The 16465-nt window shown below is 41.6% G+C and overlaps 1 protein-coding gene across 6 annotated transcripts in view; it reads right to left on the bottom strand.

The window, feature by feature from the left end:
* cadpsa (Ca2+-dependent activator protein for secretion a) overlaps positions 1-16465 on the bottom strand; it is a 278770-nt gene that overhangs the window by 179941 nt on the left and 82364 nt on the right. For all 6 annotated transcript variants that reach the window (XM_078172262.1, XM_078172289.1, XM_033625614.2 and 3 more), the window contains exon 4: positions 666-746. In XM_078172262.1, coding sequence (XP_078028388.1) covers positions 666-746 — 81 coding nt within the window. The remainder of the gene's footprint in view (positions 1-665; positions 747-16465) is intronic.

Here is a 16465-nt window from a genome sequence, read left to right as displayed (position 1 = left end):
AAAAATCTGGAAATAGTGAGAGATTGCATGATTGACCCAGAGCCCAAAGTGACAGTCATAATGTTTATTTTGTCCATCCCACAATTCAAACCTCAACATTACAATGATTAAATAATAAAAAGCAAAAGCAGCAAAAAATAAATAAATAAATAAACATCATGGAACCATGAAATGTTTTTGCATTATAAGACAACTCAGAGGATCATGAAAACAGTGGCAAATTTATTTTCTGACAATTCAAGTTACTCATAGTTATAGCTGTACTTGTACATATGTTCATATGTTTCAAGTGCAAAATCTTAATTTGTAAAGTAACTAGTAACTAAAGCTGTCAGATAAATGTAGTGGAGTAGAGGTAGAAGGTGGCATGAGAAGAAAAGACTCGTACTTACAGTACCTGAGTAAATGTGTTTAGTTACATTCCATCACAGGGTCCAGCTTATGTTATATTATCTTTATGAGATTGTGAGTATGACTTGTGACTTGTGACTTGCTTGACCTAACCAATGACTTGACTCAAATTATTTGATTTGTAGCAAGGAGTCTCACACCTGAAAGTTATGACTTGAGACTTGCTTATGACTTGCATGTGTGAACTACTTCCACCTCTGATTCATCCATCATTCATCCCTCCCTCCATCCGTCCATTCATCCTTGTCCCTTACCCGAGCTATTTGGTCTGCCATTTGCAGTCGTCCGTCCAGCTCTCTCCTTATCTGAGCTGCCTGTTCATCTGGGTTGTCCAGCTGGGGAAACACAGACAGTCACACAGTGCACTTCACAAGCCAAACCACAACAATATATGTTCTTACATCACAGTAATTACTAAAATAATAATAAAAGCAAAATTAATAACAAAAGGAAAACTGAACTTGAAACTGATACCAGATACCTGGAGCAGGTTAGTAGTTTATGTACCAGAATATCTTATGTAAGGTAAAACCCACATGTCATGCAGCTGCTGTAGTTTGCTGTCATTAGTTTTATGTTTTCTGCTCTACATCCACTCATAATGGCATGAATTATGTATTTGCAGTTGTGTTTAAAAGGCACTACGCAGAGTTTTTAGTCGCTTGTAGTGCAATGGAGCAATTTTTTTTTCGAGTTGCTGATTTGTATTACTTAATAGTGACTTAATGGAGCACTGTGGGCTGGGGTCCATTAATAAAAAGTGGCATTTATAAATGAAAATATTAATGTAATGAAACGGAGGGAAAAAAACACCCCGAAAGGAGTCGCCTAACTGGAACCCACCGCCTGCTCAGGAAAGCACAGGGTGATCTAGAGAGATATTAAAAAAACATCTTCACAATCTCTGACTTATGATCTGCATCAGTATCACAAACAAAACAACAAAACCCTGCAGAGCACAAATCAAACTACACAGCCTAAACAGTCTGGCACCTGTCCTTTTAGCAACTCATTTGGGTTGCCAGATATTACAGGGAATTGAGACAAAAACATGTTTGGGAGGCTTGTCTTGCCCATTCATTAATTTTTTTGTTTTTTACAAGAATATTTTGTATAAACAGGACAGATTAACCTTTCAGCAGCTCAGTGTCCATGTGATGATTTCAAATAATTCATATTTATTAGACAGGTGTGTTAATGACACATTAAATGTGTAGTGCAGTGTTAATGCGTGATTTTTCTTCTCAAAGGGCTTTGTCCCACAAGCAAGCTTTTACCAGTGACAGTGAAGAATGTCCTCTAGGGGATATTATTGCTGCCTTCTGTCAGTACCTTCCCTTCAGTTGACCAAGAGAAGGCTTGCTGCACCAATACATTCTCTGTACTTTCCATGTTGACATATGACCTGTAAGGTACCCTGGGTGTGTTGGTTAATACGTTGTGGGACGTGTCAACTTCAGCCTGTTACATTTATTTTCTGTTTTCAAAATACACTTCTGTTTTCACAGGAAATGTACAGTGTGCATACGGTCTCCTTTAAAGAGGATATGAAACACTAAACATAGTTATCATAATTTAAAGAGGGTCTCTCACCCTAAAAAGATAATTTTTGAAAATGAAAGGAATCTCAAAATCCTGTCATTTAAGTTCAGCTGTCAAGCTTGTGTCGCCGGACGTGATGTCAACGGAGTGGTTGTCAAGCTAGCGATCGCAGTGAAGTGAAGACAGTGGAGCATTTCTGAACCGGGTTGAGCACCACACTTTTTGACAATGGAGGAAGACAAACTGGAGAGGCCTGTTGAGTTGGAGGGGATACCCGCTAGGTAATTTTTTTAATTTTTTTTTTAAATTTTATATACTTTATTAATCCAATTAATTCAATTTTTCACTCTGTTTGTCAATTACACACAGGTCCGAACACACACATGCACAAACTGGACCTATACATGCACTAAGTGGAGAGATGTCAGAGTAGACTGCCCATGACAGGCACTCTGAGCGGTTGGGGGGTTCGGTGCCTTGCTCAGGGGCACCTCGGCAGTGCCCAGGAGGTGAACTGGCACCTCTCCAGCCACCAGTCCACACTCCATATTTTGGTCCGGACGGGGACTCGAACAGGCGACCCTCCGGTTCCCAACCCAAGTCCCTATGGACTGAGCTACTGCCGGTACTGTAAACGAGTATGTGTGTATTAAGTGTGTATGTTACGCTAGAAGAGTCAGACTTTGGGACGGAGTCTTTTACCCCCTGGAGTGTTACCGGAGTTTTTGGAGTGCTCAAATAAACGGGCCTTTTTCCTAACGCTACTCTGGTCTCCTGCTCGTGAGGGATTCATTACAATATCGTAACATGGTTTAGATTTCTAAATAAACATTCACCTTGTCGCTAGATAGACCTACTCCTGAAAAACTCGTGTCTGCGCAAGGCTTTTTGTCCCTACGAGGCCACCGTCATTTACCTGATGGGAGGGGTGAGCGAGTGAGCCCTGCAATCTAGAATTTGACCACTGATGTCACTGTTTTCAATGGTTTTCAACCCATTTTACACACTGGCCCTTTAAACCAGCATAGCTTAAGTTCCTCAGTGACTTGAACACCACCTGTGCAAAAAAACAGTGAGGAACTCTACTACTGCTCTCATACCCCTCCTTAGAGGCAGAACACTGGGTTTCATTGGGTGCCCCTCAATCTCCTTTATGTATTGTCTCTTGTTTAGATGTGCATGCCTCCTCTGTGTTCATCTAACACTCACTGGCTAATTTCCAGTTGTTACAGCTGTTAAGGAGAAACTGTACAGATTTTCAACCAGCTCAGTGATGTCAGCATGGCCAAGGTGTGCAGATGAGCGCCCCACTAATTACACGGCAGGGAGCTCAAGATGTTTGGCTTTCCCCTGTGCTGTGTAGGGCTGTAGTCAACCAAAGAAAATCTTGGTCGACTAAAGTCGCACATAATCTTCAACTAATCAATTAGTCGTGGGAAAAAAAAAATCTGCACGTTATTTTTACTTCTGTGGTGGTGTGTCTGTGTCACTCTGCAGTTACACCTCCAAAACACTAGTCAGTAGTGGAGGACTCTGTTAAGTGCTGTAAAGTTTAGTTCAAATCAAACTTTATTTACGGGGCGTCGGTGGCTTAGTGGTGGAGCAGGCGTCCCATGTGCAGGGCTGTTGCCGCGGCGGCCCGGCGTTCGGCTCCAGCCTGTGGCCCTTTGTTGCATGTAACTCCCCCTCTCTCTCCGCCTTTCACGCTCTTCTGTCCTATCGATTAAAGGCTTAAAATTGCCCAAAAAATATCTAATTTTTTTCTAACTTTATTTATATAGTTGATTCAAAACACAATTAAGTATGGCTTAATAGAGACAACTTCAAACACAAGTACGCAAATTGGCTTCACTATAAATCGCAGTACTGACAGACACATTTCCCCCACCAATACAACATGCTAACGTTAATAGCACAAGTCTATGGCGTTTTACATTGTATAAATTAGCGTAGTGTCTAGCGATCTTTTCCTCATTCATTCATTCATTCATTCATTCATTCATCTTCTAAACGCTTCATCCTCTTGAGGGTCGCGGGGGGGCTGGAGCCTATCCCAGCTGACATTGGGTGAGAGGCAGGGTACACCCTGGACAGGTCGCCAGACTATCGCAGGGCTGACACACATAGAGACAGACAACCTTTATTCTCTTTAAAACAAAAATGCCATAAGAAACCATGGCTAGACACCAGAAACCATGAATGAACAGCGCTAGCATTCAGGCTTCAGGCTTCCAAACAAGCATGAGAGAAGCTGAGGAGGAGCATCAGAGATGCCAAGTGCAGGCACAATACATGAATAGATGAGCACTTTTGTTACAACAACTCGCAGCATTAGTGAAAGGGAATAAGGACAATTACTGACTACAAGGGTAGCTACACAGTCACAGGTTGCAACAATGACAACATTGTTTTTTGCTCACGTAGACCATCAGCATGGCGAGGTAAGCACCCAACCTGCACCAGCAGGGAAGGACCAGACCATAAAACCACATCAACACAAGGTTAGATCCTCCCTGCTCAGAACATCAGTTTGCATATTGGACCAACAGATCAAGAGATGATGCAGTCATAACAGCTCTTCACACAGCCCTTACACATCTAGAACAGCTGAACACATATGTAAGGATGCTGTTTGTAAATTATAGCTCAGCATTTATTATCATAATCCCCAACACTCTGTTCCAAAAGCTGAGCAACTTGGGCTTGAACAGTACAGAGAATCGCACTTTCTAGGAAACAGATGACATAGCTTGACTAGACCTTTTAATTGGACTACTGTCCTTGTCCCAGAATACAAGCATGGGAGGGGAATCGACTTATTGCCAATGTCTGACTCTGCTATGATGGGTGGTAATATGCCCCCTTTCAGCTTGTTAGTATTGGACCTTTTTCCAGTTGACCATACAATCACCACTCAATGTTTTCCTCCCATCCATGTATTTTAAATATTTAACTCTTTCAGCTGATACAGCATGAACTGTGTCTCCTCATCTGTCCAAAAATGCATGGCTCTGGATGTAGATTTTGCCATGTTTCTTCTTCTGCTACGCATTTAATGGTGGGTCAAAGCTCCAACATCTAGCTGAGTGGTGTTGACATAACAACTTGGATCAAGGCAAGGTAAGCATTCTACTCTCCGCATACATTCAGAGGAGGTAGAGATGGTGGAGAACTCCAATGTCCTGGGAGTCTACATCCCAAAAGATCTGCCATGTTCTGTAAACATCTCTCACCAAGGGAAGAAGGCCCAGTAGAGACTCTACTTCTAGCTGCTGGTTAACTTCTAGCAAACAACGATCAAGAGCCTTGACCACTATTGCTGCATAGTGTGGTACAACAGCTGCACTGTCAATGGGACTACACTACCATCTCTGAAGGACATTTACACCAACTGACTAAAAGTCGGATGTATCATAAAAGACTCCCACCCTGGATACTGTCTGTTCCACCCCCTCCTCTGTATAAAAAGGTACAGGACAATAAAATGCAGAATATTTAGACAGAAAACAGCTACTTTCCAAGAGCTGTAACCTCTGTTACCTCCCACTGCCAAAGACTGAAAAAGACTGACTGTGAACAATAATCCCACTAAACCATCCACACACACACACACACATTGCACACTTAACACTCTTGCCTTTTTTTTCTACATAACACACTATAAGCTGATAGCAATCGTTCTTAACACTTTGTATATATTTTGCTTGTTGTTGCTTATACATATATATGTATATATATATATATATATATATATATATGTATATATATATATATAATGTATTCAATCATTCATTCACATATACATATATATATATATATATATGTATATGTATCCAACCTGACATCCTCCCCAAGAGGCTTTGCAGCAGTATGACAACATCCAGCTATGTCTGCAAGACCACAAGAGGTTGCTGGTCAGGAAAACATAAATACAGGTCATTTTAGGTGTTTGACAAACAAATAGTGGTTTTGGTCTCCAAAATATATGTGATAGTGTCAAACATTAAGGAAAAGGTGAATAGGAGAGTCTTCATTCAAGAGCAAAATGAAGGAATTAAGGGTAAAATACAGTACTTCTACCTGTTAAGACTGTCTTAATAAAACCAGTACACATTTTCTGTTAACATGGGGTAGAATAATGCTGCAGTTCTTGACATAAAGCAGATCACAAGACAAATAAATACTGTCTGTATTTATTATAAATTCAACTAGAATTGAGGTCCCTCTGACCATCAGTGTTATGAGCTGCTGCCTTCTCCCTGCCTCCTATTTAAGCAACTGTTCCGAGGATGCCTCGTGTCCTCATGGGGGGCAGATGGTACAGGAAGCGTGGGCAGACAGGGAGGAAGATGAAACAACCTGCTGCAGGGGGAAGCCAGGAACTGTTTTAACTGACAGATGACCCACCATGAACAACATGTAAAGAGACAAACCCTGAATACATAATAATACATGTGCTCTACAGTTTTATCAAAATTACCTGATGACTGTAATTTCATTAAATACATTTTGGGGGATGGCTGTGGCTCAGAAGGTAGAGCAGTAGTCTACTAATTGGAGGATCAGTGGCCTTGGCAAGATACTGAACCCCAAATTGTGTTGTTGGCTGTGCCATTGATGTGTGAGTGTGTAAATGATTAAACTGCCACCATAGTGTGAACGTGTGTGTGTGTGAATGGGTGAATGTGATATGTGGCGTAGTGGTCTGTGGACTAGAAAGGTGCTATACAAATGCAAGTCCATTTTATAATTTTCCGCTTGCAAATATGGCTCTGTGCACTCATATAACATCCACATGCTTGTTTTTTTTTTATTTTTATACAGTCTATGGTTTTTATGTGCACAGGTTTTGAGACTGATTAAACGCAATACGATGGGATGTATGACGACAGGGCAGAGCAGAGACAGAGCAGTGAAGTCCAGTCACTGAGATCCAGCTTATCTCCCGAGCCAGCCCTGGAGACCCTCATAGTCACAGAGTCAATAAAGTAATTTTAGCTGCTGCTGATGGGCAATAAGGGTACCATAGCAAACACTGTCTGAGCATGTGTTACAGTGCGTCACACAACCGACACTGAGACAAAATAAATTACAGATTAATAGAAAAATCCAGTTCAGGTCATTTTTATAACACAGTCAACAGACAAAAAAGGGGGGAAAAAAAAGTATATGTTTCTCTACTGTCTTTGTCAGGCTGTCTAGGGACTGTGAGCGAGCAGCAATATTCAAGTCCTGCCACAAATTCTGGATTCAATTGAATTCTCGACTGTCACTCCAGGACATGTGAAGTAATTTACTATGGAGCTTTGGCTTTACGTTTGGAGTCGTAACATCTCTCTGAAGTCCTGTGCTCTATCAGACTGCGGCAGGTTTTTTGTATCGCTGCCTACTTTCACATCCCTTCCAAATGCTCCTGCAGAGAAGCCTCCCCACTGCATGAGGCTGCCACCACCAGGCTGATATCAAGTAAACACAGTGTTTATTAGGAGGGTCAAAAAGCTCATTTTTGGATTACCCAAGAAACCTTCTGCCACTGCCACAGCCGTGGAACCCTCCTTAATGGCCTGTTCACCCACAGATATGACAGTGAGGAGAAAATCTCTTGAGTCATGTATTTGAGCAGAAGGATGCGACATGTAGCGCTTCAGCAACATGTCACATTTTTTGTTGCAGAGCGTGGGGTGAAAATAGTTCAACTTTTGAGGAGATGCATCATGGATGAGCTGTCAAACTGCAACAGGCAACCAGTCAGGGGTAAACCAAGCCATGTCTCACACCAGAACTGACTGGCTCAATAGCCTGTGTAGCAAAGGCAGCATATTAGCAGCAGCAGCAGCTTCAGTCCTCCATCTGGGTCTACAGAGGACACATTCAGGCACAGCGTTGGGTGGAGGTAACCCACACTTTGGCTTCACTCAGAGCCATTACTACATCACCAGAGTTTCAAACAAAAGACAGAAGAACTTGAGTAAGAATATGCTTTGGGGCTGTGGTTATTCATACATAGCGCAGGTGAAATGTGAGCTGGTGCAGATCCTGGGTAGACAGCCATATTTATTAAAATAGAAGCATATTTGTTCCATCAGACATGCCACACACGACTGAAAAATGTGTCTGTAACGCTTCCTGTGAGGACAACATTTCCTTCTGCTGCTGCTTTGCATCAGAAATATTCCAACAGTGGTGGTAACACTAGTAACTTACTGCACCATCACCTCAGCCAAAAATGTGTGTCAAAATATGCGAGTACAGTGGTCAGATTCAAGGCCGTCAGTGGTGCCAGAGCAATGGTGAAACCTGCGTGTCAGACATGGCTTAAAGTTGCATTTACTCGTGGCACTGCATGTGACAGGAAAAGCAAGTGGGGGAGCCACATTATGAATATAATTACACTCCACCTATGCAAGGACAGTCGACAGAGAGGGGCTCAGAACAATGATTAAAACTCCTTGAATACTTAAATACTAGTATATACATGTATCGGGCCTATTCTACTGTCAGGAGTACATAAAATATTAAAACATTTTAACATCATCATGTATATACCAAAGGCTTTAATTACTGTGTTTCACAACAATCTTAAAATATTTTGTTTTGAAAAAGAAACACCTCCCTAGGGAGGTGTCCCAGGCACGTCCCACTGGTAGGAGGCCCTGGGGTAAACCCAGAACATGGTGAAGGATTACACATCTCATCTGGCCTGGGAATGCTTTGGGGTCCCCCAGAAGCTGGAAAGTGTTGCTGGGGAGAAGGGCCTCTGGGGTGCTTTGCTATGCCTGCTGCCCCTGTGACCTGGCCCCAGATGGATGGATGGATGGATGGATGGATGGATGGAAAAAGAACTAGTGTTGAAGCTTTTGGCATATCCACTTTTTAGGTTCAGTTTTTACAACATTGTAGTTTGCACAATAAAAACGGTTTACATTCTGCACCCGATGCATTCTGATTCCTTCATCATTGTATAATTTTGCGGGGCCAAGCAAATCCTATAGTAATCAAAGCCTTCAATATACATATGATGGCATTAAAATGTTGTTATATGAATTTTATGTACAGTAATCCTGTCACTATAAATCTATACAAATGCACAGTCATGCAAAAAATGAAAAAAAAAAAAAAATCATGATGTACCGCGAAACCACCAGAATCTTAGAAATTACCGTGATACACATTTTTGGTCATACCGCCCAGCACTAGGCTGTGGTCAGATTTATAAATGTGCCATGTATGTTTCATTTTCACCATAGTGGACTCCTGGACTCATATTCTGCTTTGGAAATTGTTTCATATCCATTCACTGATGAACTTTTCTTTAAGGAATCTACATTCTCAGCTATAGTGTAGTGACAGACAGGTAAGCAGAAAAGAGAACAGGTAGATACAGAAGGCTGATGGAATTGTTCTCTTGCTCTGTCTCTCACTCTGTCTCCTTCTCTCTCTCTTTCTCTCACCCGTCTGTCCTTGCTATTGATTTTCTCCCACTGTCTGCATTAACATCTTGCCAGAACACCCACCGCTACTGTTACCACTGACTGAGGAGCACGTTTGAATTACTGCTGTCTTCCAGGCATGCATGAGACACACACACACACACACCTTGATCTGCACCACAGAATATGCACACAAAAAAGTTTGCAGAGCAAGTATGTATTCTCATGTTGTTATTTTCTAATATCCAGAGAAAGCAACATGCTCACATCACACAGATGACAGTGAAGCTGCAGCCTGTCCTTTACCTCAAAGAAGTGAGGCAAATATTTCCTGCTTTTCTGTCTACTTTGTAATGAGTCAGGCTGCAGCAGTATACCATGAAACCAGATATCCTGTGATATGAAAACTGACGGTTATCATACCTTGTACATTTGCTTATCTACGGTATTGAAAAAATGCAATCTCCTGCTCATCTCCTTTCATCTTAGACTGGCTGTCAGACCTTTTACACACATTTCTCTTAATAGAAATGGTTTAAAGCAGGGCAGGAATTTCATGTGGGCAATGAAGGCTATGGCTGCGGAGCCTCTCAGCTTGAAAAACAGATATTAAGCCCTTTCCAGATACTGATTTACTTGACAATATCAACATTATTATTTAAAATCAGTAAAATCTTATGTCATGGTAGAGCTGCGTGGTATTGATTTGCTCAGCACACACACACACACACACACACACACACACACACAGCTAACATTACCCAATGGTTATTAACAGACTAAACAACATAGTCAAGCCCTATCTGTGTCAGTGTGAGTTAGTTAAATGAAGACAAGACTTTATTAATTCTACACTGGGGAAACTGGATGTTAGCCTCTGCTGCTGTGTTAACTTGAGCTAACTGGGCAGATGTTAAACTGACCGTTCGCCAGGAGGAAAATGGTTCTGGAGATGAGCTCTCAGTCCTGAAATATGTGAAATATGTTAGAGTGAGTATGCTGTTTCTGCCATTCCCTGGGTGGAGAATAGCAAAAACTAGAGTTACTGCCTTGCAACTGTATGCTTCAGTGCACTAGTAAAGTTGCACTTAAAGTTTACATCTATGTCTGTGAAAACATGGATGCCTCACACACATCTTCCCCCCAGCAGCACAGAAGATCTATACAATCAGCAGTTTCAGGGTGGGCACCCAAATATAGAGTCATCAATTCAATATCTGACTAAATGTTTCACTTGTGAGTTAAGGTGTTGAGTAATGGTCAGAAAAGTGTTTTTGCAGAACATTATGATGTCACAGAGAAGTTGACCTTTGACATTTTGAATATAAAATGTCATCACTTCATCATTTTATCCCATTGGACATTTGTGTGACATTAGGGGGGCGTCGGTGGCTCAGTGGATAGAGCAGGTGCCCCATGTACAAGGCTGTTCCCACAGCGGCCCGGGTTCGAATCTAGCCTGTGGCCCTTTGCTGCATGTCATCCCCCCTCTCTCTCCCCCTTTCACACTTAACTGTCCTGTCCATTAAAGGCAAAATGCCCTAAAATATCTTTAAAAAGAAAAAAAATTAGATAAATAAAAATGTGTGTGACATTAGGTCATAATAACATATGTATTATTGGCGTAATGGCCAAAAACATGTCTTGTGAGGTCACAGTGACCTTTGACCTTGAACAACCAAATTTAAATCATGTCATTATTGAGTCTAAGTGGACGTTTCCAACAAATTATATTAAACTCCCTCGAGAGCTCTGATAGTCTCTCTGCCCCACTCAGTCTCAGTCTCACTGCTGCAACCTGACTCTCTCATGTGTCTTGTGTCATACTTCAATATCAGTAAATTTCATAAAACAGCACAAGACTTCACCCTCCTCTATGTTTACTGCACTGTTGTTGAGCTGCATTCATGATTTCCAAACAAAGCCATCACTTTTTGAATTGATACCTGATCACTTTAGACAAACAGAAAGCACTTCTTTAAAGGACATTTTTCACTTACTGCAACAGTTTCTGAGACTATCCCATGAGAAAGGGAAGTTCAGTGAAGTGCAATAAACCCTCTCAACCAAATATTTTGCTCTCTGTTGAGTCTTGATCAGCAGGGAACAAAAAGGGAGCGCGTTGAAAGCCTCCAAAACAACGAAGCCAGTTACTCTGAAGTCCCCTGTGTAACTGCAAATATGTTCCTTTGAATTCCAGCAGAGCCTTTTTTCTACTGACTAAGCTCAGCTCCTCTGCTACTCTTCAACACTGCAGTTTTTTCCCACAAAGAGGACCTTGACTTTATTTCTGTCCAACTGTTGTCAAAAGCATCAACATCTGAATGTGTCATTGGAGGATACTCTGAAAGAAGCGGCCAGTGCCAACAGCAGTTTATTCTCTGATAAGATTTTATGTGACCTAAGATCTCAGTGGACAGAAAATCTTTTTCCGAGGATGGTAGTGGAAGCCATTCATTGAATTGTAGTGGACTAAAGTGACCTTATTTTCCTTCTCAGTGCACTCTTTACAAGCAGCTGCAATGTTGAGACTGTCCTCCCAAGAAAAACCACAGCATCAGTCTTGTCTCCAGTGGCCATAAGAATTACACTGCCTGGCCAAAAAAAAAGTCACCACCAAAAAAAAAGGTCATACACTCTAATATTTCGTTGGACCGCCTTTAGCTTTGATTACGGCACGCATTCGCTGTGGCATTGTTTCGATAAGCTTCTGCAATGTCACAAGATTTATTTCCATCCAGTGTTGCATTAATTTTTCACCAAGATCTTGCATTGATGATGGTAGAGTCTGACCGCTGCGCAAAGCCTTCTCCAGCACATCCCAAAGATTCTCAATGGGGTTAAGGTCTGGACTCTGTGGTGGCCAATCCATGTGTGAAAATGATGTCTCATGCTCCCTGAACCAGTCTTTCACAATTTGAGCCCGATGAATCCTGGCATTGTCATCTTGGAATATGCCCGTGCCATCAGGGAAGAAAAAATCCATTGATGGAATAACCTGGTCATTCAGTATATTCAGGTAGTCAGCTGACCTCATTCTTTGAGCACATACTGTTGCTGAACGTAGACCTGACCAACTGCAGCAACCCCAGATCATAACACTGCCCCCACAGGCTTGTACAGTAGGCACTAGGCATGATGGGTGCATCACTTCATCTGCCTCTCTTCTTACCCTGATGCGCCCATCACTCTGGAACAGGGTAAATCTGGACTCATCAGACCACATGACCTTCTTCCATTGCTCCAGAGTCCAATCTTTATGCTCCCTAGCAAATTGAAGCCTTTTTTTCCGGTTAGCCTCACTGATTAGTGATTTTCTTAAGGCTACACAGCTGTTCAGTCCCAATCCCTTGAGTTCCCTTCGCATTGTGCGTGTGGAAATGTTCTTACTTTCACTATTAAACATAGCCCTGAGTTCTACTGTTGTTTTTCTTCGATTTGATCTCACCAAACGTTTAAGTGATCGCCAATCACGATCATTGAGGATTTTTTTCCGGCCACATTTCTTCCTCGAAGACGATGGGTCCCCACTATCCTTCCAGTTTTTAATAATGCGTTGGACAGTTCTTAACCCAATTTTAGTCGTTTCTGCAACCTCCTTAGATGTTTTCTCTGCTTGATGCATGCCAATGATTTGACCCTTCTCAAACAGACTAACATCTTTTCCACGACCACGGGATGTGTCTTTCGACATGGTTGTTTAGGAAATGAGAAGCAACTCATTGCACCAGTTGGGGTTAAATAACTTGTTGCCAGCTGAAAGATAATCGCCCATGCAGTAATTATCCAATAGGAGGCTCGTACCTATTTGCTTAGTTAAATCCAGGTGGCGACTTTTTTTTTGGCCAGGCAGTGTATGACTCCCATCCACTGGATGCAAAAGTGGTATGACATCACTATAGAGCAACAAAGTCTGCAGAGGAGGAGGTCATGGTGGATGAAGGGACAACAGAAATGTCAGACTTTAACGCTGTTTCGTGTTTCCAATGGACAGCCAAGGTTGGATTTTTTTTTTTACCATGACCACGATCATTCTCTAACCTCACAACCTGTTTTATTGTTGTAACCATGACAATGAAGGTCCCCTAACCTTACAAAGCTCTAATGAAGCAGTAATTGTAACCCAAAGCACAATCTTTCCTGGCACCTAACCAAGCGTGTTTGTGCTTAAACCAAACCAAAGCTATAAATCAATAGTGTTCTTAGATCATAAAGTTTTCTGTTTTATCAGAGCTACCGGTGTCTGCACTTTGTCCATGTCATGTTTGACCAGCATGTGAGAACATTGTGCCTAGAGGTGATGATGGGGACAGGAGTGTTTGGGTCAGTGAGCTGAGCTGGGTCCTCGACAGAGGAACTCCAGCTCAAAGAGTTTCTGCTTCAATAGATAACAGACAGCCTAAACATGTTGTCATGACTACAGGTCCCCCAGTTGCTTTCCTAAGCCCCACACACATACACACACACACACACACACACACACACACACACACAAACAGAGCATTAAGGATACATTTTTTTGATAATTACTGCACAATATTTAGTTAAAATATTTATATATCCTCTCAATCTAGTCATTTATACCCTTAAATTACTTTGTGCTTTCAGACTATTAGGTTAAGAGCATAAATAGACCTCACCACCTATAAAAAGATGTCTAAAACAACAAACTGTTTGACAGCCAAAAGTCAAATTAGATTAGATTATCTCAGTCCAAAATAAAAGCAGTTATTCAGAATGTCCATGACCTTTCACTGTTTATTTCGAACTATGTAGCCTACTTTACACAGCAGCATGTGTACAGCTGCCAAAGTTGACCAGTTAACAATATCCAGTAAAACAAAACTCAAAACTCATACCCCTGACACCTGCTCCACACACACACACACACACACACACACACACAGCCTAAACAGTTTAACTGCAGTCAGTATGTTTAGCCTACATGCACAGTTAAGTCGAGTTACGGTTATAGCTCGACTAGGCCATTTACTTGGACTATACTGTCCTTATCCCAGTATACAAGCACGGGAGGGGAATTGAGTTACTGGCTGATGTTTGACTCTGCTACAATAGGTGGTGATATGCCCCCTTTTTAGCTACTTAGTATTGGACCTCCTTCTGGTTTACACAGCTAATGTTACCTAGCTTGCAGTTAGCTAATGTAGTTGCTTAGCTTGCTCTAGGTTGCCTGCTAGTTAATGTTACATAATGTAACTTAAATTGATCAGGTGTTTGTTTATATTAGCTATATTACTGTGAAGTTAGGTTAGCTAAAGTATATTGTTTCATTAACTTGTGTCCTGTTTGTGTGTGAGCCAGGTCAGAGTATGACAGAGCATGGCAGAAAGCATGGCAAAGAAAAGGAAACAGCCACAGAACATCAGGAGTTTTTTTCTTGGGGCAAAACGCCATTGTGTAAGTAAAAAAACGTGACCCCTGTAATATTACAAGTAGTAAGTTGGTTGATAGAGTCCTCGTGGAAAATGGATGAAAGAAGGGTTAATGCAAATTTTCAATAATTGTGTGAATGACTTGGTGATGGTGATGAGCCTCTATGAAATTGTGAAATATGCTGGTAATCTAAAGCGCTCTGTGGGCATGATTTGCACGCATGCAAAAAAATCATAACTGATTGTGTCCCCCCCAAACTTGTCATCAGATCTGCACGCATGATTTCATGTCTATTTTTTTATCTTAAAAATTAAGTTATTTACTGCTTAATGGGCGTCAGCCTTTTGAAACCAAAATCAACTGAAACTGACATCCCTAGTCATCACTTTTCATTATATTTCCTGTTTGATATTTTTGTCAAAATTAGTGTATGAATTCTTGGATTACAGCCAAAAACATGTTTTGTGAGGTCACAGTGACCTTTGACAACAAAAATCGAATGAGTTCATCTTTGAGTCCAAGTGGATGTTTGAGCCAAATTTTAGGAAATTCCCTCAAGGCGATCTTGAGATATATTCAGGAGAATGCAACAAACTGACGGTGGACAGACAACACAACAACATAATGCCTCCAGCCATGGCTGTCACCTGTGTGGAGGCATAAAAATGATCTGTATGCTGTTAACTGTAATGACTCTCTTTGGCACCATCAAGTCAGCCTTTGGTTCCTGTGTCCTGATTTTACCCCACAGTCCTGGGTCTGAGTGCCACCAGCCTCCTGTCTTCATTCCCTCAGTAGAGCCTTTGCAAGCTGGCCTCTTCATCCAAATGAAAAGCAGCTTCTCCAAGCTGCTCCCCCATACTCTCCTATTCTCCTATGCTGCCTGTCAATGCTGCTACCTTATGCATTTTTTTTATAACCTTCCTTTTGTAATAACTCATCCCTCTAGAGCCTCTACGGTCACTTGTTCAAGAGGGACCAACTGTTGCTGATGTCCTGGGCTGTTGTGAGATTTTGTCTTGAATGGAAAAAGATAGGTACAAAGTGATGCATTCATATGAGTAGCAATCACTGATAGCTGTATGAGATGTCCTGGATTGATGCTGCATCATTGTGTACACTGAAAGGCCTAAACTCCCTCTGTCTCTACATGTTGTAACATTGACAACGCAGTAAGCTCTGCAGAGTGGTCACAGAGGGATTTTTACTGACACAAATACTGTGCAGATTAAAGCATGTGTCATTACTGCACTGACCACTTCACTGACGTGTGAGTGTGCAGCTCTAATTGATTTTCTTTTTTTTTGGCCACTGGAGGGAAAAAGCTGTAAACACAACACTGACATTTTATCACCTTATTAAGTTAATCTGGCGAGCATGTTGCCTATTTACACATTCAGCAGACACAGAACAATATTAGTATTCATTTGGTTTTGTTTGTCTGTAAGTCTAATATTACCTCTTATTTTGGCTTGGACGTGCTCTCCGCCAACTCCTGAATCCAGCTGTTTAGTTGCTAAATGCACCACTCTGCTCACCAGCCTGTCTCTAACTGTGTCTGCCTGCTGTTCGGTGCGGAGCAGGTAGCACAGAGTGGGTTTATTAAAAGCATCCTGCTGCTGCTGGAATGAATTTGATGGAAGTAGAGTGTATGAGCTGAAAAACCATAACAATAAGTTAAAAGATGC

Source organism: Epinephelus lanceolatus, chromosome 1 (assembly GCF_041903045.1).
Source record: "Epinephelus lanceolatus isolate andai-2023 chromosome 1, ASM4190304v1, whole genome shotgun sequence".
NCBI classification, from domain to species: domain Eukaryota; kingdom Metazoa; phylum Chordata; class Actinopteri; order Perciformes; family Serranidae; genus Epinephelus; species Epinephelus lanceolatus.
This window is presented reverse-complemented; position numbering and strand designations above follow the sequence as displayed.